Source organism: Phascolarctos cinereus, unplaced genomic scaffold (genome assembly GCF_003287225.1).
Source record: "Phascolarctos cinereus isolate Bilbo 61053 unplaced genomic scaffold, phaCin_HiC Scaffold_726;HRSCAF=1367, whole genome shotgun sequence".
NCBI lineage: Eukaryota > Metazoa > Chordata > Mammalia > Diprotodontia > Phascolarctidae > Phascolarctos > Phascolarctos cinereus.
The window spans coordinates 407,593,107-407,620,605 of NW_027556098.1; the positions used below are offsets into that span (position 1 = coordinate 407,593,107).

General features: G+C 56.1%; 3 protein-coding genes, 1 long non-coding RNA gene and 1 other non-coding gene across 11 annotated transcripts; 2 read left to right on the forward strand and 3 right to left on the reverse strand.

The window, feature by feature from the left end:
* Positions 1–1,285: 1,285 nt before the first annotated feature.
* Positions 1,286–4,462, reverse strand: LOC110202141 (uncharacterized). 4 transcript variants are annotated; one of them, XR_002322642.2, is made up of 5 exons: positions 4,359–4,462; positions 3,506–3,632; positions 2,701–2,894; positions 2,540–2,584; positions 1,286–1,471 (listed from the first exon to the last, which is right to left on the reverse strand). It is a non-coding gene; the product is annotated as an uncharacterized LOC110202141 (long non-coding RNA). The 4 variants fall into 4 exon arrangements; XR_002322641.2 differs by lacking the exon at positions 3,506–3,632; XR_002322645.2 differs by lacking the exons at positions 3,506–3,632; positions 4,359–4,462 and adding an exon at positions 3,706–4,352.
* A 117-nt stretch (positions 4,463–4,579) lies between these two features.
* Positions 4,580–8,221, forward strand: RPS16 (ribosomal protein S16). The gene is made up of 5 exons (XM_020978188.1): positions 4,580–4,743; positions 6,202–6,303; positions 7,257–7,353; positions 7,471–7,518; positions 8,023–8,221. Exons 1-5 carry the CDS (start codon positions 4,696–4,698, stop codon positions 8,166–8,168), a joined length of 441 nt encoding a protein of 146 aa, XP_020833847.1. The 5' UTR covers positions 4,580–4,695; the 3' UTR covers positions 8,169–8,221.
* A 3,124-nt stretch (positions 8,222–11,345) lies between these two features.
* Positions 11,346–20,779, reverse strand: PLEKHG2 (pleckstrin homology and RhoGEF domain containing G2). 4 transcript variants are annotated; one of them, XM_020978206.2, is made up of 20 exons: positions 20,321–20,779; positions 19,777–19,929; positions 18,871–18,968; positions 18,426–18,730; positions 18,128–18,228; positions 17,398–17,464; positions 17,096–17,142; positions 16,587–16,737; positions 15,984–16,133; positions 15,657–15,851; positions 15,223–15,315; positions 15,052–15,138; positions 14,916–14,949; positions 14,699–14,797; positions 14,443–14,508; positions 14,292–14,330; positions 14,053–14,069; positions 13,718–13,918; positions 12,635–13,574; positions 11,346–12,535 (listed from the first exon to the last, which is right to left on the reverse strand). In XM_020978206.2, the coding sequence occupies exons 3-20, from the start codon at positions 18,941–18,943 to the stop codon at positions 11,898–11,900; spliced, it is 3,303 nt and encodes a 1,100-aa protein (XP_020833865.1). In that variant the 5' UTR covers positions 18,944–18,968; positions 19,777–19,929; positions 20,321–20,779; the 3' UTR covers positions 11,346–11,897. The 4 variants fall into 4 exon arrangements, with proteins under 4 accessions (XP_020833865.1, XP_020833868.1, XP_020833866.1 ...); XM_020978209.2 differs by lacking the exon at positions 14,292–14,330; XM_020978207.2 differs by lacking the exon at positions 20,321–20,779 and having other exon boundaries at positions 19,777–20,193.
* Positions 20,780–22,940: 2,161 nt separating this feature from the next.
* TRNAI-UAU (transfer RNA isoleucine (anticodon UAU)) lies at positions 22,941–23,033 on the forward strand. The gene is given in 2 exon segments: positions 22,941–22,978; positions 22,998–23,033. It is a non-coding gene; the product is annotated as a tRNA-Ile (tRNA).
* A 1,733-nt stretch (positions 23,034–24,766) lies between these two features.
* On the reverse strand, positions 24,767–27,368 carry ZFP36 (ZFP36 zinc finger CCCH-type). The gene is made up of 2 exons (XM_020978211.2): positions 27,251–27,368; positions 24,767–26,540 (listed from the first exon to the last, which is right to left on the reverse strand). The coding sequence occupies exons 1-2, from the start codon at positions 27,317–27,319 to the stop codon at positions 25,485–25,487; spliced, it is 1,125 nt and encodes a 374-aa protein (XP_020833870.1). The 5' UTR covers positions 27,320–27,368; the 3' UTR covers positions 24,767–25,484.
* Positions 27,369–27,499: the final 131 nt, after the last annotated feature.

Genomic DNA, 27,499 nt, shown 5'->3' on the forward strand with positions numbered 1-27,499 from the left:
GTTTCTGTCACACACACACACACACACACACACACACACACACACACACACACACCCCCGCAGTGGGGGGAACCACAAGCCATAGACCGGGTCCTCAGACCGGGTCCTTGCCATCTCACAGAATCCCATTCTTCCATACTCTTCCCAGAATCTCCCATCCATAAAGGTCTTGGCAAACAGTTACTCCAGGCAGCTCCTGGTTATCTCTCAGGCCCCTTTAGGTGACTTTTGTCCCCTGTGAACTGATGGGAACACTGTCCTGAACCTGGTAAATTTGGAGGGGCAGTAATAAGTGGAGGAAGAAAAAGAATTGCTTTGTCTTCATTAAAAACTGTGGAAATGGGGGGAAGCCCAGAAAATTTGCGTGGGCCTTAAAGAAACTGTCCAACTCAGAAATGCCGTGAGTGCTAGCCAAAAAGCGATTTACCATCCATTTATGTTACTGTTTGTGCCCACTGTGCTAGTCACCAAGCTGGGCACAAACAGAAAGGCCTGGCCCCAACCACAGTCTAAGAGGTGGGAAAAGCCACGTTCACAGAATGTATGAGATAAAACGTGTTCAGCAGAGCCAAGGCATTGGTGAAGTGCCCTCAAAAAAGGTAGTCTGTCCAGGGAGGTCACAAGGACCGGGTCTCTTACCGCCCCATCTTCCTGTGGAGGGAAGGAGACTTGCCCAGGGTCACTCAGCTAATCACTGAGAAGCACAGTCATTCTTTTGACTACATTTCACCAAGCTGGGCTTTGAAGGATGGATGCATGACATTTGGACAGGTAGAGTTAAGTTAGTGGGGAAGTCTTCCCAGGTGGAGGGACCCCAGAGAGCAAAGATGCTGAGGCTGGAAACCTCGGTGCCCACTTCCAGGAGGTAAGCAATGCAGTTTGGCTGGATGGAAGAGGTCGGATCACAAGGGATCTAGGCAGTGACACTGAAAAGCCTGAGACAGTAGGCAATGGGAAGCCATGGAAAGCTTCTAAACGGGGAAGGAGTGTCCAGCCTCAAAGCTGGACTTAGGAAGGCTTCCCCTGGCCAGCAGTCTCTGCAAGATACATGGGGTTTGGTGGGAAGCAGAGGTCATTGGGGATTCAGGCTAGGAAGCAGCTCTCACTGCAAGGTCATGAGACTGGGTCTCAGGTTGGGGAGAGGGGCAGGATATGGGAGGAAAAATCTATCCAGTTCCAGGTTATGTAGAAGGGGTCACCCAACTGGCAGCAAGGTCCAGATCGATTAAGTATTTCACAAGCCTCCCTGTGCCCTTAGAATGTTGTTTATAGATCAATCACTTCCTGATTTTGATTCATTTATTTGATAAACATATAAATGCCAACTCGGTGCCCAGCCAAGTGCCAGGGGCTGGACATGGCCTGGGGAGGGGTGGGAGGGAGGGGGAACTTCAGGAATCCTAAAGGCAGAAGCAGGAAGGTAGAAGGTGCCTCATCGGGATGAGGAGAGCAGCAACGTGTCATCACCTGTCTGGAGACAGAGGGGGTCCAGGCTGGGCCTTGGGGAAGCCAGCCCACTCCACCTTCTCCAAGGGGAACAGAAGCTGATGGTCCCCAGCCTCCAGCCCTAGCCCAGCACCTGAGGCCCTCCCAGTCACTCACCATATTTGTCTCCTCTTCCTTCTCTCTGTCCTCCCTAGTTCCCACCCACCCTAGGCCCTTGTGGGCATTCCAGATGTAGAAGTAGTAATAGCAGACCCTAGAAATCTAGACCTCTAAAAGCCTCCAGCCTGAAAGCAAGGGTGGGAGTGAAGATTCAGGTGTGAAGACAGGAGCAAGGGAGACCTCCAAGATCTCCCATTCCCTCACTTCCCTCCCCTCCCTCCTTCCCTGAAGGATACCTGGGAATGTCTCCTGGGACCTGCAGGGCTAGTGCACGGGGGAGAGTTGGGGAGGGGCTTGGCCATGCCCCCTCACCCAGCCTCATGGGCTGCAGCACAGGCTACGTGCAGTAGCCCCAGAAGTCTGGCCAAGAACTGGAGGACAGGCCTCTCGGGGTATCCCTCGCAGGGGGGACAGGGCCCTGAGGCAGCTCTCGGCCTGCTTCCCTACAGGTGGGGCCCCAGGGCTCTCAATGAGCACTGCAGCCGGTTCACAGCCCTCATTACTGCTGGACTCTCCTCATGCCCAATCACAGACAGCTCCACCCCAAAGCAGTGCAGAATCTCCATAGGGCACACCTGCAGAGACCCACCACCTCCATCCTGTCCTGGGGGACCACGGTCAGAGACCCCTGAACTCCATTCCCCATAGCTTTGGTGGAACGTACACTGATGGAGACTCACCACCCCTGTCCTGAGCTGTCCCCAAGCATGGTTCCTCAGAACATAACCTCCCAAGACCCCCAAACTGAACACCCCCTCCCAAATTACTGGCATCCCGGGGTATCTGGGGAGGGGGAATCGGACACTGTTGCCTAGGATCCTGAGGACAGACAGGTTTGCCCCTTCTTAAGGGCCCCCAACCTTCTCCTCTCCTCCAAATATCAAAGAGCATCTAGGGCCTCCATGTGGAGTGGGACAGGACAAAGCATACTCACAGAGAGACTGTCCGGAGTATAAAGGATGCCATCATTTCTGTTGCCCTGGGATTGGAGGGGGATGAGTGGCCTCCAGATCACCCAGGCTCCTTTCCCACCTCCCATCTCCACCAGCTGCTGTCCTCACCCAGTTCCCACCCACCACCAGCCTGCCCACTCACTATGGCCTCCATGACAGCTGTAAGAACCTCAAAGGGCTCCCAAGGGCAGCTGGGGGGCCCCAGAGGAGGGCCCCCCAGAGGGTGAACCAGCACAAGGAAGGCCCAGAAGAACCACATGAGGGATGGTGGGGAGGGCAGGGCCTGTCCTACCCCTCCTACCCATCTCCCTGGCCTAGGGAGCGAGCCTCAGGCACCTGGAAGAGATCATGGGAGGGGTGGGTTAGAGCACACTCGGGAGGGGCAGAGTTCTGAGAACACCCCCAAATCAGGGAAACTTAGGGAAGGTGCCTGAGTCCCCAAGGTGAGGAGAGGGAGATGTCAACTTGAGAGATTGGGGGAAGGGGGCCCCAGCCACACACACAGAGGGTACCTGTGTTTACATGATACTCTGGATCACAGATTTAGGGTGAAAGGGACCTGTTGGCATACATGTCTGTGTGACTATAGTGGAGAGAGCTACAGGATGGAGTCAGAAGCCCTGAGTTCGAATGCAGCCTCACTCCCTAACCAGGTCAGCCTGGGCAACACTTCATTTGCCTGCCTCAGTTTCCTCATTTCTAAACTAGGGATAATTACAGCACTTACCTCCCAGGTGCCTGTGAGGCTCCAAAGAGGTAATATCTATGCCATGCTTGGCAAACGTTAATGCTAGTTAGCATTCTTCCTCCTCTAGGGCTGTTCAGTGTCTGGGCCTCTCTAGGGTAGGTGACTGCCTAGGTCTCTTCGAATCTGTCCATCCTGTCCTTGAGCTGTCTGGGCCTCAGGGTAAGGATGGGGGGGTCAGTGTCTGCATGCAGTTCCCCACCCTCGGATCCATCCTCTGCTCTCAGCTCCAGACAGGAATGATAAGGGCGAAGTTTCTGGCTCCACTTGGATGCCTGGCCCCTCCCCCGACCATCAATCAGGGGCCAGAGAAGTTAAGTCAGAGGTCCCTAGTTTGCCAGGGAAGATAAGGTGCTATAGGTCCACAGAGTCCTGGGGACACATAGACACACCCCCTCCTACCTTTGACCTCCCTGGGCAGAGGGCTAAGCTGGGGAAACTGAAGCAACTCAAAGGAAGAGGTGCCCCACCCCAGCCTGTAGGGATAAGAATGAGTGAAAGGGATGGGAGGAGCTGGCAGTTTGAGGGGGAGGGTGGTGGGGGTTGCTGAGGGAAGGGGGAAGGGGGACCTTAAGGTGAGGGTCTCGAGGAGAGTTTGGGGAGGAAGGGATCTTGGTGAGGGCCTGAGGAAAGGGGAACCCTAGAAGAGCTGGGAGATGAAGGAGGGAGGGAAAAGGAGGGGGAGGGAAGTCTTAAGAAGTGGGGGGTCGGGAGAAGGCAGGCTGTCCTGAGGGCGGGCGGTGGGAGGATTGGGAAGGGGAAAGGGGGAGTCTTTAGGGAGGGGGGGTTGAGGAGAGGGAAGGGAGTCTAGTGGGAGGGGGATGGAGGAGGTCTTGGCGCGAGGGGTGGGAGTCTTAAGAGTGGGGGGGTTGGGAATCTTAAATTGGAGGGGTTGGGGAGGGATAAGGAAATCTTGAGGTGGGGCGTTGGGGACACGACAGAGTGAGGGAGGGTTGGGAGAGGGAGGGGAGTCTATAGAGGGAGGGGGAAGGGGTCTGCAGGGAGGAGAACATGGGGAAGATTAGAAAGGGTAAGGGGGTAGGGTCAGGAGATACCTATACAAAGATGAGAGAGCCAGCCAATAAGGATTGTCGTCACTTAGCCGCTAGGCCATTGGCTCCTCCCCCTCTCCAACAAGGCCAGGCTCCGCCCCTGCCGTAAAGTGCCGCCGCCGCACCTCCCAGGCCCTGCCCCCTTTCTCTGGTGAGCGGCCTTTCCCCGGCGTCTGCGCCTGCGCAAATCCTGGAAAACAGCCCTCGCCTCCCCAACAGCCCTTTTCGTGCTTCGGCGCCGCGCGGGTGAGGAGCTCCAGTCTCCGGCTTCCGCCACCACCACCGCCGCCGCCTCCTCCGCCTCCAGCCCACCTCTGGGCTTGCGCCGCCCGCCAGCAGCATGCCGTCCAAGGGGCCGCTCCAGTCCGTCCAGGTCTTCGGACGAAAGGTAGGCGCGAGGGTCCGCCGGGTGGGGGAGGGGAGAAAAAGGGGGACTTCCGGTTCCGTCGGGGGCCCGCGTGTCTGCGCCTGCGGGGCCGCCCGAGCCGTGGGTGCTGGCGATCCCGGGGTTCAGATCTTGCCTTGGGCGCCTTCCAGCCCTGCCGCGTGGCCTGGAACTTTGGCTTGTTCTGTCCCCAGAGTGGGCCCGTGCACGCGTGGACGGAGCGGGCTCGGCGCGGAGAAGTAGGGCTGCCAGGCCTGGCCTTAGGAGGGACCTGGATTCGAATCCGGTGGAGTCAGGCCTAGCCTTTGCTCCCTTAGGCCTGTAACCCGCCCAGGCCCCCTCCTGTGTCATGCATGTGTACATATGTATACATATATGTGTACATATGTATACATATATGTGTACGCCTCTGCACAAATACGTGTATCACCGTGAAACTTACAAACTTTAGGAAAGACGAAAGAATCCCATCACCCCCCTAACCCCACCAGCACCAACTTTGTAAGAGAAGATAGTTGGACTACTCACACACAGCCGGGGTGACCCCTTGGCTTAAGATCCCCCTAACCCAACACCATTGACTCTTCTTTTGCAGGGAAATATTCGTCTGCCAAATGAAGCCGTGGCTCTTTGTATTCAATTCAAACCCATCCCAAGCCAGATTGGGGGTCTTCTCAGCTGTGGGTTCTTCAGCCAGTGGCCTTCCTGGCATCGCCCCTGCCTGGGGCCTTTTTTTCTCTCCCTCTCTGGGAGTGGTGATATCTCAGCTGGCTTTAAGTACATAGGGAGTAATTGTCCCATATTTCCAAATGGGAAGACTGAGGCCAGAAGAGGAGAGAGACCCAAGGGCACCTTGCATTAGAACATGGCTGCTGTACACGCCTGTAAGGTACTTGGTGATAGAGGTACCTTTTGTGTACGTATAACCTTCAGGTTTAGTCACTTGATCTTCACAACAGAAAACCAGTGAGGTAGGGGGTGCCCACAGTCACATAGCTAGTATCTAAGGCAGGATTTTGAACCTTGCTTTCCTTGGATTCCTGTCCGGCACTTTCCATCATACCACACTTCCTCACAGGGCCTTTGCCTATTTTCCTCATGGAAATGAAGATTTTGGATTGGAAACTTCATGAACTAGAGATCTCAAATATTTAGCTATGGTTACTTGGCAAGTTTGCTTCCTTCCTATGTGAGTAACTGGATCTCAGGCACTTCTCCTGTTTCCTCATCTTTAAAATGGGTATAATATTCCTACCTCATAGGGCTGTTCCACAAAGTGCTCTTTGCAGATCTTAAAGCACTGCATGTGGAGTATTTGTGACTCCTGCTACAGGCCCCTCAGCAATGCTGAAGTTCTGTGTGGAGGTAGTTCTTGCCCTACCTACCTTTTATTATTAATGTGAGGAAAGCACTTTACGATCCCTAAAACCACATAGAAATGCAAGTTGTTTTTCTTCTCAGAAAACTGCCACCGCTGTGGCCCACTGCAAGAGAGGCAATGGGCTGATCAAGGTGAATGGGCGACCCCTGGAGATGATTGAGCCTCGCACCCTGCAGTACAAGGTACCTGGACTGGCCTGCCATAGCTCTGAAGGGTTCTCGGCACCTGCCCCAACTCCTTTAGCTCTGGGAAAAGGAAAAGGCAGCCCCGTGGCCCTTGTTCTTTTCTGCTGACCAGAGTGAGGGGAGGTGTAGGGGGGACCCACCTGTTAAAACACTGAGCCAAAGCAGATAGGTGAGAGCAAGGAGGGCCTATGTGCTTATGAGCTTCTCAGCAAGAGAAAATGTAATTCTTCTACTCACTTACCTTTGAAGGAAAGAGTGGGAATTGTCAAAAACATCAGATAAGACTGACCATTCCCTGTATTCGGCTGTCAGGCAGTTATTAAGCTTGTGCTTTGGGCTGAGCACTTGGGGTACAGATACAAGCCCTGGCCCTGAGACTTGTATCTGTACCCTGAAAAAGCTTACATTTGAACAGGAGAACACGGGGGGGGGGAGGATGAAGTACTCAGAGCTATGAAGGAGGGCTGCCTTTAAGCCCCTCTCCAAAAGAGGTCTTGGGAGGAGCTCGGCGGTGGTAGAAAGGGGCCAAAGGGATGGACAGGCCTCCAGAGAGGGCTCTTGAAAGCATTAATGTCCATTGGCTGCTTTTATGATTCCAAGCAAGTTGAGGCTTTTACTGCACCATGGGGCCACTCTGCAATCTCCCTCTGAAGATCATCTTTTCTATAATGATCTTTTTACAAGCTCTCATCACCTTGAGGACCATTTGGCTTTGTCATCCAGGCACCTAGCGCTGTGCCATATTTATGGCTGGTGTTGATTGGCTTAGGAGGGGGTCTGCCTCATCACAGAATGAGGAGTGTCCGGGGAGGCCTTTTCAGGCAGGGACATGGATCTTCTATGAGTGAATTGCCATAATAATGGGTGGTCAGATGGAGTGACCCCCCAGTGTACCTGAGAGGAAGGTCTGCTGAGAGTAGCTTCTGATTTGGGGGTCTCCTCTCTTGCAGTTGCTGGAGCCTGTCCTCCTACTAGGCAAGGAACGTTTTGCTGGAGTAGATATTCGAGTCCGTGTGAAAGGAGGCGGCCACGTCGCCCAGATTTATGGTGAGTTGGGTTTGGGTGGAAGGGGGAGCCTGGGAACTTCTCTACCAGCCTCTTGGTATTCTTGGGGGTTGGGGTTACGTGGTCACTGCTAACATCCCCCTCTCCCTCCTCCTACAGCTATCCGGCAGTCCATCTCCAAAGCCCTGGTGGCCTATTACCAGAAATGTAAGTGAAGAGCGGGTGATTGGTCGGGCTAAATTCGAGTCATTTCCATACCCTTCCTGTTTTCTGGGTACTGCTGTTAGGCCCTGGGGGCTATACATATACATGACCTTGGTCTAGAAAAACCTTTTGGTCAGAAATGGGGCCATTAATTTCTCTTTGGGGAATATGGTTGGTGGGTATTTCCATGGAATGCTCTGTCTCTTGGCTTCTCCATCTTTAGGCGAGTGAACCAGTCTCGATCTACAGAGCACTTTGCATATGTTACCTCATTTAGTCCTCATAGCCCACCCTGTGGGGTGGTAGGTGCTGTTTTTGTCCCTGTTTTGCAGAGGAGGACACTTGAGGTTAGGAGGGGTGAAGAGACTTACCTAGGGTCACACTCCTAGTAAAGGTATCAGGCAGGGTTTGCACTGTCTGTGCTTCAGGCCAAATAGGCGTGGACCTGGTTTTGTTGGTCAAGGAGTTGTCAGTACAGTGATAATACTGTCTTCCTCCTCCTCCCAGATGTGGATGAGGCCTCCAAGAAGGAAATAAAAGACATCCTTATCCAGTATGACCGAACTCTGCTGGTGGCTGACCCTCGCCGCTGCGAGTCCAAGAAGTTTGGTGGTCCTGGGGCCCGGGCTCGCTACCAGAAATCCTATCGATGAGACAACTGCTGGGGTTGCGGGTCTTTTTGCAATAAATTTGGTATATGACCTTCTCAGGTTTAAGAAGCTATGGTTGGTTTTGAACGGGGGCGGGAAGCCTTTGGCCTCAAGGCTTGCACGTTCCCCACCCCTGGTCTTGAATGTAAAGGGGACCTTTCTGTTCCAAGAAGAAAGTTTATGTCGCTCGTGTTGAGCCTCCAGTCTGATGTAGTGCATTGTTCTCCCCAGCCACCCTCAAATCCAGGGAAAAAAAGTCACCCTTCTGAAAGTGGGTGTGAGTCCTTTCCCCTATTCCTTAAAAGCAAAAGGACCCATCCTTGCCCTCAGGAAGCCCTTAAAGTAATGTGAAAAATAGCCCTGAACAAGCAGCTTCCTATCTCTACTCTCGTGTTCCAAATAGTTCACATCTTTCCTAGTGAGTTAGGGACAGGGGGCAGGATTAAGCAATAGAGATTAGGCCACTCAGCCCTGTTTAACAGGATGGAATGAGCTGCTTGTGTGCTGACGGATCAGGAAGGTGATGAAAATTGGTCAGTGGTGGTAGGGACTGTTCAAGATTTCTGAGCAGGAAAAGGTGAGAACCATAACCATTAAGAAGAATGCTGAGGAGTGTGGGATGGGTGGGAATGGGCCAGGACCCCAAGGATCCTCCAGGAAAGATGAGGACTTGGGCCCAGCTGAAGGATGTCACTGACACTGACCCCAGGTGGAGGATGCTGGTGGAACCTTGGAGCAGATGTCAGAGTTGGGTCCCTTTTAGGGCCCTGCTGGATACCATACCTGCCTTCCTGCAGTGTGCTTTCTACTGCACATCCAAATAAAACAGACACAAGTGGAGGATAAAGGAAATGGAAACACTGACAGGCCATGCTGTGGAGGGGCCCCCAAAAGATGGTCAAGGGCCTTGGGGCTGGAGGAGGTCTGGCACTGGCCAGCAAGTCATCTCACCTTAAAGCTGAGAGTAGAAGAAAAGCCAATAGGCTGTGGGCTAAGGAGTTTGGGTGATTATCCTGTAGGCGCTGGGAAGACCTTGAAATGTTTTGCTTTTTTTTGGTTGGGGGGGGAAGCTTCCCTCCCCCAGAGATTTGGACAATTCCTAGCTGGTGTGGAGGCAAAAGGGATGTATGATGGGCCAAGAGTCTTGTGTTACTGGCAAATGGAAGGTGCTCTAGTTAGGCCCCTACATCTGCCTCCCCTGTGGACCTTGAATAAGTGGCATGGCCTCCTTAGGCTCCTCACCTTTGGAGTAAGGATGTTGGACCAGCTGACATCCCTTCCACCTCTGAATCTAGGGTCCTAAAGACTCCAGGAGAAGATGGAGGGCATTTGCCTTCCTACCTGGCTGAGGGCCTTCAGCATCCAGTGAACCCCTTCTTACCACCATTGTCCTCAAATCTGTTTGCTTAACCAAGTCTTACTAGCTTTGAAATGTCTACTTTTGTTCCCACAGCCATTGGATTTCAGCTGTTGGGTTTGGGGAGTTGATACTTAATCGATTTCAAGAGCTGATTGAATGACAGGGACAAAAGCCAGATTGTGGAGAGGCACTATTTACCGAAATGGCAGATGTTTTATGAGATAAAGGCAATAGACCAGAAGGCTCTGTGATCCAACCCTGGAAGACATGGGCCCAATAAGGTTATCAAGTGATAAGGATTGGAAGTTGGCCAGTTTTCTCAGGTGCCTCACCTCCAGTTCTTTCCCAGCCTATCTTCCATGTAGAACCTAGTGCAGAGTAGGTGTCTCCTGGTGAGACTTCACAGAGATGCTAGGTTCCCTCAGTGGGATACCTGGCCATCCCTGCTAGGGGATCCTAGTATCCCTGAGCTTTTGAGGGCTGTGGCTTGCCTCATCCCTCACTAGGAACAGCTGGGATGCATCTGGGGCTGAATGACTGCCTGTATACCCCACCCCCTTTCCCCTAGGGGGAGGGGGAAAATGCAAAACAGAATTTCCCCCCCCTCCTACTTGCCTTAGTTGGAGGGGGGAGTGGAATGCTGGGAATGCTTGCTGACTGGGAGCGTTGGCTGGGAATTTTCCTTCCTTCCCTTGGATGGCATCCTGGAAAGCTGTGGGCGGGAGAAACATGGCCTGGGAATAGCCCTTATACGGTCGGTCCGTATTGCAAACCTTCTCCTTCCCCTAGCTACAGAGGGCCTGTTACAGGCCCAGGGGAAGGAGACGAAGGCCCATCACCCTAGGGCTCCAACCCTAACCCACAAAGCATCATGTGGGTGGGAGGCTTCTTAAGAAAAGATGTAATCCAGCAGCTGGACTGGATGGAGGCCAGAGAATGATGTCCCTGTCCATGGTGAGCCTGTGGGTTTGAGGTGGGCGGAACCAATCAGGGGGCAGAAGCCATGTCTCCCAAGGTGGGAAGACATGCTCAGGACATCCTGCCTTGGGTCAGGATGTATTGGCCTGAGCTGGAGGAGACCCCAGCAAAATGGCTTCTCTGGAAGCAACCTGGGCCTCTTGGTTGGACACTCGGGGTTAGGACCTTAAGGAGACTGAGCGGACCTGGGAAGCTTGGGGGCCCAGACCACAGCCAGGACAGGCCCCGGCTGAAGTTCCCACAGCTGCTTCCTACACCCCAGTGCTCAGAAAGCCCTCCTCAGTCGGACACTGTAGGCTCTGAAGTGCTCTACCTGTTTTTCATTCCATCCACACAACACATTGAAATAGGTACTATTAGTATCCCCATTTTATACATAAGGAAACTGCCAAGTTCAGTGACTCCCAGGGGTCACATAGCTAATAAGTGTCAGAGGCACTATTGGAACTCAGGCCAGACCGACTGTCTCCTAATTTGGAAGGAAAGGAAGGGGACCACAGGCCAGCCCAAGGGGCATTCTGCACTGCCAGAGAAAACATGACATCTCCACATGCTCTGGAAGACAGGTCAGTACAGAACAGTGACATCTCGAGTCAGGATAGGACTCTGCCCCGTTGCACTCTGAAGTATCTTTCAGTTCAAGGCTGTGGTCCTCAGAGGTCTCTTCTAACTCCCTTCTTTGTTTGATGAGAACACTCAGGCTCCTGAGATCTATGCTGGCTCACACAAGCGAGCCAGGCTTCAAACCTGCAAGTCCCCTGGCCCATAGCCAATGTTCCCCACCACAGACCAGGAGTTTCCCAAAAGCAAACAGCATCCCCATCATACCCAGTCACTAAGAATGAAACAGCTTAAATCCATTTATTGGGGGGTGGGAGGCTTGGTCCTCTCAAAACAAGGACCTTGGGTTTCTGGAGAGGAAATGAGGGGCTGGAGTCAGTGCTAGGATAGAGGGGGCTTGGGGGTTAGGTGGAATAGGGGGTATTTCCTTACCCAGTTCCCCATGCCCTTCAGAGAATTCCCTTCCTGCAAAGAGTTTGGGAGAAGGGCGACGGGGCTGACAGTATTTATATGGAGTGGAATGGTACAACTGAAAATGCCCCCACCCAAGGAATGTGCAAACATAGAAAACAATAACATTAATTATTAATAACATTAAAGGCAGCCCCCAGTGGGTTTCAAAGCACATAGTGGGCCTAACAGACCTCTGTATTGGACAATGGGGGCGTGTATGGGGAAACTGAGGCACGAAGCCAGCTCCAAAGTAGGACCCAAATGTCCAGATCCTCAGCCTTGTCTTCTCAGGGCCTTAAATATCTTCAAGTCTTTTATTTTTGGAGACCTGGGCATGGCTCCAGCCCCGAACTTGTGTTTGAAGGACACGTGCATTCAGCTCACGTTCTAGGAGTGGCCTCAGCAGCTCCCTGAACCCGGCGCTGCCCTGAGACATCCAGGGAGGCCAGCAGAGGGGCATGATTCAGGCGGACCTGGGCCTTAGCTGGACCCAGCCGCCCTCCACCCCCCACTCGGATGCTGACTGTGGTAGAGTAGCTGGGCCGAGCTGAGGGTGGTGGTGACGGGGCTCGGGACGAGGGGGCTGAGGCCCAGGGAGCCCTGGCTGGGGAGGACCTCCAGGCCAGAGGAGCCTCCCCTTCTAGCACCCCTGCCCCTCTCCTTGCCAGACTCTGACTGATACAAGACGCAGCCAGGTACCTGGACAGGGCAGCTGCACTTGACCCTAAGAGCTGGCGTCCCTGAGGAGGTAGGCTCGGGGGCAGGGCTCCGGGGGCCAGCTGGGCGGCCTCTGTAAGGGGGAGGTTCAAGGCTTCCTCCTTGGGGACCTCGGTGTCTAAGAGTCCACCAGCCTCTGTGGGGCAATGCTTCCCAGCAGGGGCAGGCTCAGGCCTTTGGGTGACCGATGGGACAGTAGCATGGGATCGCATTGCAGGGACCAGGGCCACAGAAGCATGAGCACAAGCCATGGGGAAGCTCACCTCTCGAACTAGGACATGGCCAAAAGCAGGGAGAGGCCCTGGAGGGAGAGAGACAGAGGAATAGTCACCTTTCTCCTCTTTCCTCTACCTCCCTTCCCCGCACCTCCCCACCCGCCCAAGGGTTCTGGGACACTTACCAGGCTGAAGTTCCTCCTCTTTCTTTGGGGGAACCAGGAGCTGGTGGGAATGCACCAGGCCCCGGGTTCTCCTCCAGGCGCCAGCAGCAGACACCTGGCTCTCTGCCTTCTGGAGTCGCTCGATTCGGTCACTGTACATGCGTGCTAACTCCCGGACACGTGTGGCCACCCTCTCGGAACCAGCAGCTCCACTGGGGCCATCTCCATTCCTGGTCCCATCCCCGCTGACAAGAAGCTGGGACAGGGAACCCACTCTGCAGTTTCCCCTGAAGTCTGATTCTTCCAGGATGAGTAACGGTTCCAGAATGCTGCCCTGGGAGCTCCTTCCCTCCATAGACCCTTGCTCCAGGGCCCGCCAGGCCCTCCGGATCTCTGAGCAGGAGTGGAACTCTGGGGTCTCTGAATTACCAGTCTTGCTGGGAGAAGTGGGAGAGAGTTCTCCTTCTGTGTCCTCCTCCTCTTCCTCTTCCTCCTCCTCCTCTTCCTCTTCTTCCTCCGTCCAAGATGACTGGCTCTCCTGCCTGGGCTCAACTCCATCATCTGTCTTTTCTGATGGGACTGGTGTTCCCGATGTTATAGTATCCGAATCCTCATCCTGAGCTGATGCCTGGGAGCAGTGCTCCCCTTGTCCTAAGGAGCAGTCAGAAATTCTGGGGCTGTCCTCACCACTGGGAATTTGGGGAATGTCTGGAAGCCTGGGGATGTCAGAAATTGCTGCAATGCCTGGAATTTTGGACATGCTAGAAATTCCAGTACTGTCCAGCCCCTCCAGGATGTGGAGTGGGGATGGCCCTCTGTCTTCCTTCTGTTCTCCCCCCTCCTCTCCAGAGGACTCTCTGCTTAATGGGGCTGGGGTCTCTGGGCCAACATTCTCAGTCTGATTTGGAGACTCGGCCTCCTCCTGAAATTTGGGGGCTTCAGGAACTTCCAGAGGTGAAAGCTGGAGGAAAGAGAGGGAAAAGGTAAGGGCCAGACACCTGGTCTTCAGATGGTACAGGTCCTGAATTCAGTGTCCAAACAGGACTCAATCATGCCACCCAAGAGCAGCCCCCGTCAAGGACCCAGAGGCTGCCCTCGGCTCACCCCTGCTTCCTGCAGACCTCTCCGGCTCAGCAGCTCCATGATCTCCTCAGTGATAGAGAGCCCTGGGGGGCCCAGGTTTGGGGCAGCTGGTTCCTCCAGGTCTTCAGGGGTTCCTGAGGTCAGGACCAGGGCCATCTCTTGGACTGGGGCCTTGCAGAGGGGCTCCGACATCGGGAACAGCTCCCCTTCGCTGCCGGCATGCTACCAGAGGTGAACAGTGAGAGGTGCCCAGTGTCCAGCGTCCACCCTTTCAGACAGCCCGGTGCTTGCCCCAGCCCCCACCCCCTCAGAGAGCCAGGCTTCTGCATCCCTGGCACAGAGGTGATGTTTCTTACCTTGAGCCTGGATCCAGCTGGAGGAGAGAACAAAGGATATTAGGAAGTCCCTTAATTTCTGCTTGTAAGTTCCCGGACCCCCTACCGATATACACATATACAGCCCATCTAGAAACAGCGAAGGACAAAGGACAGACACAGAGACACACACACACACACACACACACACACACACACACACACACACACACACACACACACACACACACAGCCCCCAGAGGGAGCCGGGAGACACTGACCGATCTGAGGAAACATGATGTGAGACTCCTTTGCTGGCTCTGTGGGGGTGGGTGGGGCAACATAAGTGACTTGGGGTGGCTGGCCAGCTGCCCCCCCCCAGCAATCCCCATCCCAATCCCCCAACCCTAATGGTCTGGGCCCTCCACTTACCAGACTGCCTTCGGCCTCTTCGGCCTGGGGAGGCCCCTGCAGGGTTGTGCAGAGATGGGGAGGGGTCTGTGGGGAAGAAGAAGCCATTCATCCCCTGCCTCCACACACTCACTCAGGTCCTAGCTGAGACAATGGGCCCATTGGGTCCCTGGGGGATAGACCCTTGGATCCAGGGCTGAACGCTGGAGTGTTGGAGTCCTGAGTCCACTGAAGGAGTAAGGTTGGAGGGGCAAGCCGCCTGAGTGGTCTTTGTTACCTGTCGTCCTTCGGCTTGTGAAGTTCCGGCCTTCGGGGAGGCGGGGGGATCCAAGTGGGGGTGTTAGAGGCTCACAGCCGGGCTGGCCTTCAGGGGCACCTGCAAAGGAAGTCTGGGGAGTCAAAGCCACCACTTTATCCCACACAGGTCTCGTCCAGCCCCCCTTCGCCACCCCTATCCCCTGGGGGAGGGGAAGGGTACAAAGTTTCTCACTCACAGTGAAAAGTGTTTTCCAGGAGGACTTGTTTTGCCTGAAAGAGACCCAGAGAAGTGGCTTCAAAGGGGGCTCTCCCAGGGCCTCTGGGCAGGGCCATGGGCCAGCCTGGGTGGGAGGCAGGGCAGGACCGCCTCACCTTAGGGGGAATGGAAGCTGGGTGGTTTTCCACTATTAAGCGCTGCAGGTAATGGAGCCACAGGCGTTTCTCCTCATGGTTCTTGGCCTGGGGAGAACGGGAGCCACATGAGGGCCGGGGCCCTTAGAGGAACTCCCCCCCCCCACCCCGGACCCCCAGGTCTCTGGTTACCTGCAACACGTGCTGGTGCTTGGGAATGGTCACATCAACCACCTTGAAGCTCAGGGGGTCTTTGGGACTCTCACTCACAGACAGGTTACAGCACTGGGGTGGGGGGAGGTGTGAGGAGCCTGAATCTCAGATCTTACAGCCATCAGGACTCCTAGTGCCCTGGGTATCTAATCCCATTTCTTATCTTGGGGCTCTTAGCTTCCCACCCCAGAGAGTACAGGGCAGTTTGCCTCCTTCTGGCAGGGCAGCCTCCTAACTTCACCCCCTGGATAACCCAAAGGTGCCTGAGTCTCTGGCCCCCCACCCTCCAGGGATTCAGGCATCCCACCTCCTGGCCCCCTGCCCTTTCAGGGATGTCCCCCCTCCTAGGACATAGGCTCAGACTCCTTCTCTCCCCAGCCCCCACGCCCCTCCAGGGGAAGCCCCAGACTCACAAAGATGTGCCCCTTGTAATTATAGCCAGGCCCTCGTCTTTTGGCCACCAGGAGCATACGGGAGAAGAGGAAGAGGAGACGCTGGCCCCCCCGAAGCCGGGGGCCACCCCCACCTCGGAACACGCCCTCCAGGACCAGCTCCCCAAAGGCACTTAGCTCTGGGCCCCCCCAGCCCCCCAGCCGCCGTTGTACTTCCTGCGATACATGGAGACACACAAATGAACATACATTGAGGGGGGGTACATGCGGACAGACAAAGCAGGGGCCAGGAACAGGCGCCCTGCTGTAGGCGGCCCCAACCCCAGGCTCCCCAAGCCCTCAACCCACCTGCAGACGAGCTGCATGCTCCTGTTTCCTCTTCATGTCGTTAATGTACCAAGCAACTGCCGTCATGGAGACGATGGCATCTTCTACCACCTCGCGGCCCCCCGGGCCTCGCTCTGCCCCGGCTCCCTCTGGCCAGTGTTTGCCCAGCTCCTGCGAGGGGAAGGAATGGAGGAAGGAAGGAAATCGCATTCAATTGCTTTCTCCCCAAGCTCTGTCTCTCCACCTCTGGGTCTGAGTTGGAGTCTCATCTTCAGTCTATGTGTGCCCGGGTCTGGGTTTCTGATCATGTTCTCATTTTCTCTAAGGCCTCTCCCACTCACTCCAGATTCGAAGCTGGCCCCCCCAGTCACCAAGGCCTAGGTATCCCCAGCCCCAGTATAGGGCCCTGCAGCCATCTACCACGTGGGTCTCCTCCAATCTTTGTCCCTCCAGCAATTCTCCTGGGTTCTCTCTCTGACCCCTGCTCCCCAGACAGCTGCATCATCGTCCCCCAGCCCTGAGCTTTCACCTAATAAGTGGGCAGATTTATTTTCAGGGTCTGCCCTTCTCTGCCTCTAGCTCCCCCTGTCTCCCCATCCCCAGTCCTCAGGCCCAGGTTGGCACCTGCAGTAAAAGGTGATATTTTAGGATGCGCTGGACAGGTTTGAGGAGGAAGCTCTGTAGGGGCAGGGAATGTCGGAGCTGGGCCTGGCGTTCCTGGAGCCACTGGGCCACGGGAGGGGAGAGGGATAGATCCCGAAGCAAGGCCATGGAGCTGGGGAGGGGCAGAAGTCACAGGAGTTACAAAGGATGATGGGAATCTGGAGGGGATGATTGGGGCATGGGGGATAGTCAGGAGGTCTCTAATGGGGGCTAGATCATGGAGGACATTGGCTTTTCAGCAGCAGCACTCAAACGTCACACAAGGTCAGGGAAAGAAAAATGAATGATTGATTATATACATACATACATACATACATATATATACATATATGTATATATATATATATATACATATATGTATATATATATATATATATATATATATATATATAGAGAGAGAGAGAGAGAGAGAGAGAGAGAGAGAGAGAGAGAGAGTGTGTGTGTGTGTAGGGGAGGGAGAATGGACTTACCTTGGGTAGTTCATACAGTAAAGGGTATAGATGTCAAACTCTTCACTCTGTGGGCAATGAGTGTGGTCAGCAGGGACGCCAGCTATCTAGCTGCCCTTCCTCCACATTACACACATGGATACATACACACTCTCGCAGCATACGCATACACAGATCTAGGATCCCAGCCCCTTCTCAATCCCCTTCCCCTGCTCTCACACCAGGGATTCCCCCTCCCAGGACTCTGGGAACCCAGAAGCACCCTTCTTCCTGAACCCGACCCCCCAACGGCTGTGTATCACTAGCATCTGACCAGTGCTTACCCTTTGCACAAAGCAATCAGCGATGCTGTGGGCACTGTTGCTATTCTCCAGGTCTTCTAGGAGCTCACTGTAGGGCAGAGAGTGGGGACAGGGGAGGACCAGGTCATAACAGGAACCCCCAGGTTATGACCAAAGGCCCCCCCAATTTGAAGGGAGGCCCCCTTGTCCTCTCCCTAGATCCCAGAAACTTCTGTACCCCCATATTCAAGTTGTTATATTCATGCCTCAGATTCAAGATCCATACAGGCACCCTGTCACCCATGAATCAAGTGTCAATTATACCAGTTCCCCAGATCCAAGTTCCAGGAATTCAGTTCTCAGAGCTGATATCAGCTCCTGGGAAGAGGGGACCTTATGGGAAGGTTATTCATAGAGGCTCTTATTGCCAACGTGCCACTCTCCCCAACAAGGATGGTGGCTAGAGTGCTGGAATTGAAGTCAGAAAGAACCGGGTTCAAATTCTGCCTCAGACACTTAGTAACTGTGTGAGTGACCCTGAGCAAATCAATGAATATCTTTGAGTCTGTTTTCTCATCTGTAAAATGGAGCAGCTCTAGTGTGTCATTGTTAAGTGGGGAGGGAAAGAATGGGTTATAGTGTGACACCATCCTCATGATATAAAAGAGAAGTTCTATACAGAGACCAATCCTGATCAGGGTCTAAGTGGATGAGAGCAAGTTTTTCCTGGCAGCACACCCCACAATTCCTAGACATTTGGGTCCCTTCTGACCTGCTAAACTCATAGATATCTTCGATGTTGGAGAAGAGGGTCCCGAGATGTTCTGAGTTCAGCCCAGGAGGGCCATTGGCCACCAGACATCCCAGGTAATCCTGCAGGGAAGAAACCCAGGTCTCCCAATCCCCCTGCCTCCAAGCCCAGGCTGATAGCTGGGGTAGGAACTGGAGGGGGGCTGAAAGCACGGGATATGGGCTCAAGAGGGCTCCTGGGAGAATTAAAGGGGAAAGAATTTTCTGGGGGACCCTGATGGGCACTAGATTTGGGGAGTCTGAGGAAGGGCCCCCCTCACCTCCACAATGCTCCTGAGGTCCCGCACATAAGCCCTCTCCGTCTCCACAATCTCCCGGACCACACGCTCCAGGTGTGAGGGCTTCCTGGTCCCTTGCCCCACCTCCCCTCTAGGCCCCACAGGAGTCAGGTGCAGCCGAATAGGGGGGCCTGGTGGGGGCTCCAGGGCAGGCACAGAACAGGTCTGGCTGGAGCTGGGGCCAGGGCTGGGGCCTGGATGAGGTTCCCCCTCAGAGCCCACAGTACTCAGAGAAGTAGAGCTTCCAGATCCTCGGGGGGAGGCCATGGGCAGAGCTGGAGGAAGTCCTGTTGGAAAAAGAGACCAGGGCAGACTCAGCAGCAGGCAGCAGGCTTCCAAGGCTGCCTGACATACTCCCCTCAAACAGCACTCTTGCTCATCACCCGGTACACAAACATGTTTCATGTCATCCATGCTCACGTCTCACCTCGGTGGCTACACCCAGGGCTTGGGGTCGGGCTGGGTTTGGTGAGACTCGGACGGTGGGCTCCTTCAGGCATGGCTGGCAGATCTCAAAGCACTGTTCTGGAGAAAGCAGAAAGCAGAGAGGCCACTGGCATTTGAAGAAACTGAGGGGCAGGTGGGCAGGGAGGATTAGAAACACACAGGTTTGGGGACCAAGAGAGACACATACACACACTCTTCCCTCCCCATCAAGGTCTCTCTGGGAGTGAGGAACTGATGGGCCTTTGGAAGGGGAGGAATCTATTTGACAGAAGAAAAGGAGAAGAGACAGAGCCTGAAAGAAAGAGACTGAGGGAAAGAGAGGGAGAGAGACTGTGATGGAGAAAGAAAGAGAAAATGAAACAGACTGAGACAGACAGCAAAAGATTTCTAAGTTCTGTTTTGCTGTCCCTTGAAGGAGAGAGTAAACCGTCTCATGATCAGATATGAGAAGGGAAGGGAGAGAGAAGGGGAGGGGAGGGGAGAGAGAGAGGGAGGCAGAGAGGAGAGGAAAAGAGAGAGAGAGAGAGAGAGAGAGAGAGAGAGAGAGAGAGACAGACAGACAGACAGACAGACAGACAGACAGACAGACAGACAGAGACAGAGAGGAGAGAGAGAGAGGCAGGCGGTGTGTTTCTGAGGGGAGGGACTGGGAAAGGCTGCGGGGGCGGGAGCCTTGGAGGGTTCCCAGGAGAAAGGAGAAGGCTGGAAGGCAGGATGCCAGGGTCCCAGCTGAGCCTCCCCACTTCCATCCCTCAGTCTGTTTCTGTCTCAGTCCCTCTCCCTCTCTCTGACTCAGTGTCTCCTTTTGTCTCTATTTCTGGATTCTGAGAAGTGAACATGACCCCCCAACCATAAACTTCGACTGTGCCCCAGCGACGTTTTTTACCTCTGAGTAGGGAATGGAGCCACGCTCAAGCACTGATGAACCGACCATTCCTTTCTTGTTGGAACCAAGACACGATTAAGGGACTTCCTATGTCTGCCCCCTCCAAGATCCCCAGGGATCAGCGCTAAGCCAGAACACTGGATGAACCTATATCTGGAGGGAGCGGAATGTGTCTGGGCTCTAGATCTGCACAAAGGTCCCCGATCTCGGCTTGGGGGGCCAGGGACGTCGGTGTGGGTTCTGAATCTGAGGGGCACATCCACCCGGGGGACCCGGGGATCGAGCCGACTCCCAAGCCATCCCTTGGCTCCGGGAGGAGAGAAGAGGGAGGGGGCCGAGGAGGAAAGGGGCCGGGGAGGAAGGGGGAGCGGGGCTCTCCTGGGTCCGGCGCCGGCCCCGCCCCCCCCCCCCGCCCGCCCGCTCGCCCCCTGTTCATTGTTCCCGGGCCGCAGCCGCCCCTCCCCCGCTTCCCTCCGCTTCCCCTCTCCGCCTCCCCCTCCTCCTCCTCCGGCCGCCTCCCCCCTGCCGCCCCCCCGGATCTCACCCAGCTCCCAGGGGGCTAGCGGGGCCCCAGACCCCGGGACCCCTGCGGGGCCGGGGCTTGCAGCAGCCAGCAGCGCGTGTCCGGCCCTGGGAGTGTCCGCAAGTGGAGCCGGAGCGGGGCCACCCGAGGGGGCCGGCGTGTCCGTACTGGGGGCAGCCGAGGGGCCCAGCCGGACCAACTTTGGCCGGAGGTCCGAGCGGGCTCCGGGGGGCAGTCCAGGGCCTGGGCAGGGCGGCGTGCAGGCTGGCAGCCAGCCGTCGGTCTGTCTGTCTGCCTCCCTCCCTCCGTGGGTCCGTTAGTCCCTGGGCGCTGAGCCGGGTCGGGACGGGGGGCGGCGGCGGCGCCACATCTGGGGAGGGGGGTCGGCTCCAGCTGTGGGCCGGGAGGAGGGGACAAGGAGCGCAGGCAGGCAGGCAGGCAGGGGGGCCTGGCTCCTCCCCGCCCCCTCCCCTCCATCCCCGCCCCCTCCCGCCCAGACATCCTGTTCCCGCCTGCTGGGGACTCGGGAGAGGGTGGGGTTAAACCTAGCCGGACCACCAAGAGTTAACATGCCTCATGAATATTCAGGAAGGGAGACCTCGCCCACTACCCCAGTCTGGGCCAAGTCCAGCCTGGAGGGGGCCAGCCGGGCCCCTTCACCCGCCCCCTTTCCCTGGCTGTAGGGCAGCCCCAAGCTGGACTGGAGGTGGGGGTCGCTGGAAGGCGGAGGATCGGGACGCCTGTCTCCCTCCTCCCTCTAACAGCTGGAAAAGCTTCCCTTTTATAGCCCGGGGCCCCCGGAGCGAGAGCGTGGGAACTGGAGGAGGAGGGGCTTGGGGCTCCCCCCCCTTCTGATGCCCAGTTACCAGCCCTGGGTCACTGAACAGATCTGGTCTGAGTTTGCCTAGTGTGGGCAACCTCGGAGTCCGCTTTTCTGGAGCCTTATCCCATCCGGCTGGATCCCTCCCGAACATCTCCCTCTGGTCTCTTTCTTTGCCCTTCTTAGATGTCTCTATTTCATCCATCTCCGTCAGCCTCTACAAAGATTTCTTTTTCTTTCTTCCGATAGCTGCTTGGGGCACTTTAAGGTTAAGTGACTTGCCCAGGATCACCCTTCCCCTATTTGGGAGAGGCTGGGCTTGAACCCAGGTTTTCTAAGAATTTGAGTTTTAGAACAGTTGACGATTTGCTTCCTGCGCCAGAGACTACAGGTCCAGGACCCAAACCAGCTTTAATATATTAAACGTCTACTACGGGCCGGGCGCTGTGTCATTCTTGGGCCTTAGAATTCCTAGTGTCCTTCACAACTCAAGGATTCCTCGCGGCTACTGCTTTCCTGACTCCCCCATCACCTGGCATTTATTTTGGACGGCTGGTAAGCTCTCTGAGAGCTTGATAATGGACTGATTGAAGAATCCCCTGATCCCTCCAAATTCGAGTCTTCCCTGTTTGTTCCTTCTTCTTTATCCTGGCTGTAGCTTTTCTGTGCATATTGGTTGGCTGCTTGTCTCCAAGAAGATTGTAAGCTTCTCGAGGGCAGGGACTTGTTGCCTTTCTTTGTAACCGTACTACTTAGCTCAGTGCCCGGCGCGTAGTAGTATTGACCGACTGTGATTCTACAAAGATATGACACTACATAATGTAAGAAGAATTGTCCCGGCTCACCCCGAGCTCACGTTCTGGGGGGTGTGGAGAACTAAATGTCACTAGATAAGAAAGGACAAAGTAATCGCTTAGATAGGTAAGGAACAATTCGGAGCTGAGGTCGCCGCTGGGGCAGGAAAGAGAAGTTTCCGGTTTCATCTCAGTAATTTACACAAAACCCTCCTTCATTAATTCCATTCATTCAACTTGCAGCCCGTAACAAATCACGAAGTACCGAGGGCTCCAGGCTAGGTGTTGGGGGTAACAACTCCAGTCGAAACCCTCAAGGAGTCTGCATTCTAATAGCAATGACCCGAGCAAGAATGTCTCACTTATTCAAAAGTAATGCTCAGTAATTGGGAGGGGGGAGGGGGTTGGGGGGGAGCATCTGAGTCTAGAACTCAGCTGTTTCGTTTCCTTCAGATTCAGAGGACCGGCATCCCAAATTGTGCCCGGGGCCCCACGTGGCGGTTGCCCAATTCTCGGGGAGTGCGGGACAACAGCACAGATAAGGAGAAAGAGTGTTCCCAAGGGCCCCTGTCTAGGGGAGGTCTGGGGGCAACCTGCCTCCAAGCAACCCGAAACTCCTATTTAGTTGTCAGCCGGCAGGATGAAGGGTACCCGAATACCCAGTTTTGTCCCATAACTTCGAAATCCCAACACGAGTTCTCGCTCCCGACCCCCGTCCCCGGTTTGCTTCAGCCAATGGGGACAGAGCGTCGAAGAGCGTTTTTCTCATTGGCCGACAGAGGGCAGGGGTGATCTGTAATATGGGCAACGGGAAAGTGGACGGGGGTGGGTGGGGATGCGCATGCGCCGGAAGAACTCCAGAGCGCGCCGGTGAAGCATCAGGAGAGGAATCTAAAGGAAGTCACGTGTGGCGTTACGCAGGCGCAAAGAACGGGAGATGAACGGGGAGGGAAGAGAGAGAACCGGGAGAGAAAGGCTGTCACGTGGGTAAGCCTGAAGGGGCCCGCTCCGCGGCACCGCGGCCGAGGCTCCAGTGGCGCAATCGGTTAGCGCGCGGTACTTATACAGCAGTGCGGCCGTAGCGATGCCGAGGTTGTGAGTTCGATCCTCACCTGGAGCACAGATTTTTTTCCTTTCCACTTTGTAACTGAAATTTAAAAGCGAATTCCGATCCCGGCTCGGCGTGAATGCGCACCCTCACTCCTGTGCTCCCCAGGCTCCCGGGATCCTGCGGGCTGGACTGCCATTCCCCGCAGCGGCCGTGAGGGGGAAGCCGCGGCCTTCGCCTCCCGCTCTGTGCCCGCCTTCCTCCTTCGGTTCCCGGGGGCGCGGACCAGGGTTCTTCCTCCGTCGGCCCCCCACCCCTGCCGTCTCTGTGGCTGGCTCCCTGCGGGTCTCTCGCCTGCCTGCCTCTAGCCCCCCTCGGCCGTTATTTCTTATCCCCTCGCATCACATGGCCGAGCTCTTTCTAGATCCCTGCGTCTCTGGGGCTCCCTTCCCTCCCCCTCCGGTTTCCCAGAAGAAGAGGCCGAAGGTCAGAGGAGGCCCCGGGAAGGGTCCCGACTTGAGCCTCCCAGCTGAACGGGGCGGGGCCCTCAGGCGTTGACGCAAGGCCCCGCCCCCGGGGAGGCCTCCTGGCCTTATACGGGCATCGGAGGCTGAGGCTGCCCCGGGAGCGGAGGGCCCCCCCCTTCCTTTTCCTTCCCCAGTCGGGGCGGGGTCTCCGGGGCACACGCGAGCACAAACACACACGCATCCACCGCGTCACTGACACGTAGCCTCCCGCCCAGCCCGGGCCGGGGCACATTCCGTCCCCCATTCCCCCTCCCCGCCCCCTCCTCCTTCCCCAGTGGCCTGCGAGACGGAAACTTCCCGACCCCACCCACGGCCTCGGAGAGCGAAGAGGACGGGCCGCCCTCTGCTGACCGCCCCCACCGAGCTGTTGTGGGGTTAGACTGTGAGCCCCTTGAGGGTAGGCGCTGTCTGCCTTTCTTTGGAGCCCCAGCGTTTAGTTAGCGCAGGGCCTTGGGGGGCAGTAGGCGCTTCATCAATGTCTACTGACTGATGGGGAAGGGAGAAAACTCCTCTCAGGCACAAGGAAGTAGAGGCACAGACTGACAGGGAGAGAAGAGAGTTACAGGAAAGGGAACAAGCATTTATTAAAAGCCTACTGTGTGCCGGGCACTGTGCTAACCGCTTTACAGATATCTCATTTGATAGTGAGGTTCCTGAATCACCGGGAGGGAAGGAGCAGAGGCACTGATTCCCCACAAGCAGACACGAGGAGCCTGTTGGGATCTCTAGGACACCCAGGGAGACGCTGCTGAGAGTCAGGAGGGAGAGAAAGTCAGGCACCCCTCAGAGAAAGAGACACCTCCCTCCACCACCACCCAGAGATAGACTTGGATGAGAGATGAAAGAGGGGTTGGGGGTGAAAACGCGTTGCAACTTGTAGAGGGAGGGAGGCTGGTAGAGATAGAGACAAGGGGGGAGATGGGAACAGGAAATATGGTGGAAGGGATGGGGATTGTGGAGAGGGTCCCTGAGCCCTTCCCACCTCAGGACCCAGCTAGCAGAGCAGAGTGGCTGAACCCGTCTAACTCCTGAGCTTCTGGAATTAAGACTGCAGTCGATCCCTTTCCCCACCCCCAGTCTTTCCTTGGTGACCTCACCCAGGCCACCTCCTCAGGTGAGAAGGGTGCCCTCCCTTCCTTGGTGAGTTCACCTGGAACCGCCCTACCCTGGGGCCAGAGGAGTCAGGAACCAGCTAGACCGGCCCCCTAGGTCCCAGGACAGCCCTCCCCACCCCGAACCCCAGGAGACAGACCCGAAGACAACCTTTCACACATAAGATTCCTCTTTTGTGTAATGTATTAGTTTTAATTAAAAAACAAACTCCACCAAAAACAAAAATAGAGATTTCTTTTTTGTTTAGCTAACTATATATATATATATATATATATAACATTTCAAATATATATTATAGTGGCAGCAATCTCCCAATATTAGACAAAAGGGAGAGAGGACGACTGCATATATAAATACTATAAAACCCGTCGGAATAAATAATGTCGTCACCATAAATAAGGGGCCCCGAGGTGAGGCAGGGAGACTTGGATTTGGTCTGGTTAGGTGGGGTTTGAGCACCAGGACTGGGGAGACCCCCTTCCAGGGGAGACTTGGGGAAGCCTGTTCACAGCATGAAGAAAGGGGGGTATCTTCTATTCTGACCCCCCCCCCTTAAACAAGGTGTCTCAAAGACAGTACAGTTTTAACTTAGTAATGCTTACAACTGAATTAAGACTGTTGGGACACGCTGTACACATATATATGCGTGTGTATGTCAATTCAGTATGCTACATTTAAAAAAAAAAACACAACACTCCCAGAACACCTCTTTGAGAGTTTTTGCTCCCCATAGGGACCTGCCCCAGGAGACTAGGCAAGAGGTGAATGAATGCTCTGGGGGCTAAGCAGATGAGGGACCTCCACATCTGGGCACAGCTGGCAACGGGAGGGGAGAGGAACTTCCTGATCCCCAACTCAACCAAGTTTGGAGGAACAGGGGTGTTCAGTCGGACACAGAGAGTCGGTTGAAGATGGGGAGTCGCCGGGGAGTAGCCGGGGCCAGGAGGTGAGAGTTAGAGGAGGCAAAGGCGCCCCCCATTGCTACCTCAAACACTGGGGAGTCGGACCCCCCCAGGCTGCTTCCCCCACTGCTGGCCTGGTCATCTGGCTCAGAGCCCAGGGAGTGAGCAGAGGGGCTTCGGGCTAGCCCCAGGCTCAGGCCCAGGCTCAGGGCATCCCTTGTGGGCCCCCAAGTGCCCGTGGTCTGGCGGCAGGAGGGGCAGCAGGCTTCTCCCGCCGTGGCTCCCCGGGGCACTGGGCCAGGGGCAGCAGAGAAGGCAGAGGGTGAGAAAGGGACCTCCCCGGGGGCAGTGGACAGTGGAGGCGGAGAGGAAGGAGGGGAGAAGAAGCCCGAAGGGGAAGGCAGGTCCGGCAGGCCTGGAGGGCTCAGGGTGGGAGAGCCCCGGCGACCGGAGGAGGGGATCCCAGAGAAGCTGAGACTCTGGCGGAGCAGGGGCGGGTGACCAGATGCCACCGGCAGGAGGTCGTATGGGTAGTGGATGAAGTGACAACGGGTCCCATACGGGCAAGAGCCCATGGTTAAGAATTTGCGGCACAGCTCCGTCTTGTACTTGGGATGGCGGCTGGCTGGCCGCAGCTCTCCAGGCCCGTGGGCGAACTGGCATTTGGAGCCGTAGCGGCACTTGCCACTCTCCGAGAAGGTCCGGCACAGCTCCGTCTTGTATCTGGACGAGGAGGCCGCCCCAGCCGAGGAGGCGGAACCGGGAGCGACTTCCGAGGGCGCGGCGGTGGCGGCCGGCAGGGCCCTGGGCGGCAGGGGCTCAAAGCCCGGTGGCGGGGGTACCCAGGCGCGGCCCTCCACTAAGCTGGTAGAACGACCCGGGAGCCGGGGGGTCAGGGGGGCCGAGGCCCGCGGCGGAGAAGGAGGCTCCAGGTCTGCGAGGCTTGGACTCCAGGGGCTTCGAGAGCCCCAGCCCAGCTCGGGGTCCAGTTCCCCACGGGCCGCCGACGTCGGCTCCGGGCCCAGAGACAGGAGCTTCTGTTAGGAAGGAGAAGGGTAAGGAGAGGCGGATCAGGGAGGGACCGACCGTCGGACCTAAGGTCGCGGCGCTGCGCCGAGCAGACCAACCCCACCCAACTGCACTTCTTGCCCCTGGATAGTCCCTGGGAGCTAAAGCGTCGGTCCAGGCTCTAGAGAACTCCCCCCAAACTCAGCCCCACCCTAAAATGGGGGGGGGTGCGGGCCAGGACCCAGGCGTCAGTCTCCCAGTCTCTTTGCCCCTACCTGACTCCACCCTAAGGCGGCTCAGAAACTGGATTTGTAAGTTTCCCCCAATAACCCAGCAACTTAAAGAACCCCAGTTCCTAGTCCAAAAACACCCCCAGCACGCGCGCGCGCGCACACACGCACACACACGCGCACACACACACACACACCCGCCCTAAGGAAGCAGCCCCCCCCCCCGCCCAAGCCTTGGGTTCCCCATCCTGGAGGGACCCTTCTCTGATCCCAGGGGGAACTCCAATTTCCGAGTCTGTCAACCTATCTGCACTCAAGAATGCCCTGTGGGACCCCCAGTGACCGAGTCCCCAACCGAAGAAGTGCTGGGCAAAAGGGGGAACCGCCAAAGTCTCTGCCACTGCTCTCCCAACTCGACCTCAGGCGGAGGTGGCCGACGCCTCAGTTCGCTCGCTCCAGAGAGGTGAGGAAGCATGTAGAGGTGGGTCGGGGAGGAGGGGGCAGCTCACCTCGTAGAGGGCGCACAGATCCATGCCGGCGGTCTCGGGCTTCCCGCCTGCAGTGGCGCTTCTGTCCATCCCGGCGGATGCTTTCCCTGTGCGTGTATCCAGGACTGTGGGGAGGGTGGCCAGGGCGCTGTTCTTGAAGGACTGCTTGGGGGCGGGGCCTCTCGGTGCCGCCCAGAACCCACCCCCGGGGGAGCTCCAGGCGCTAGAGAGAGAGAAGGGGGGGGACGGACCGGGAAAGGGCGGGGACTA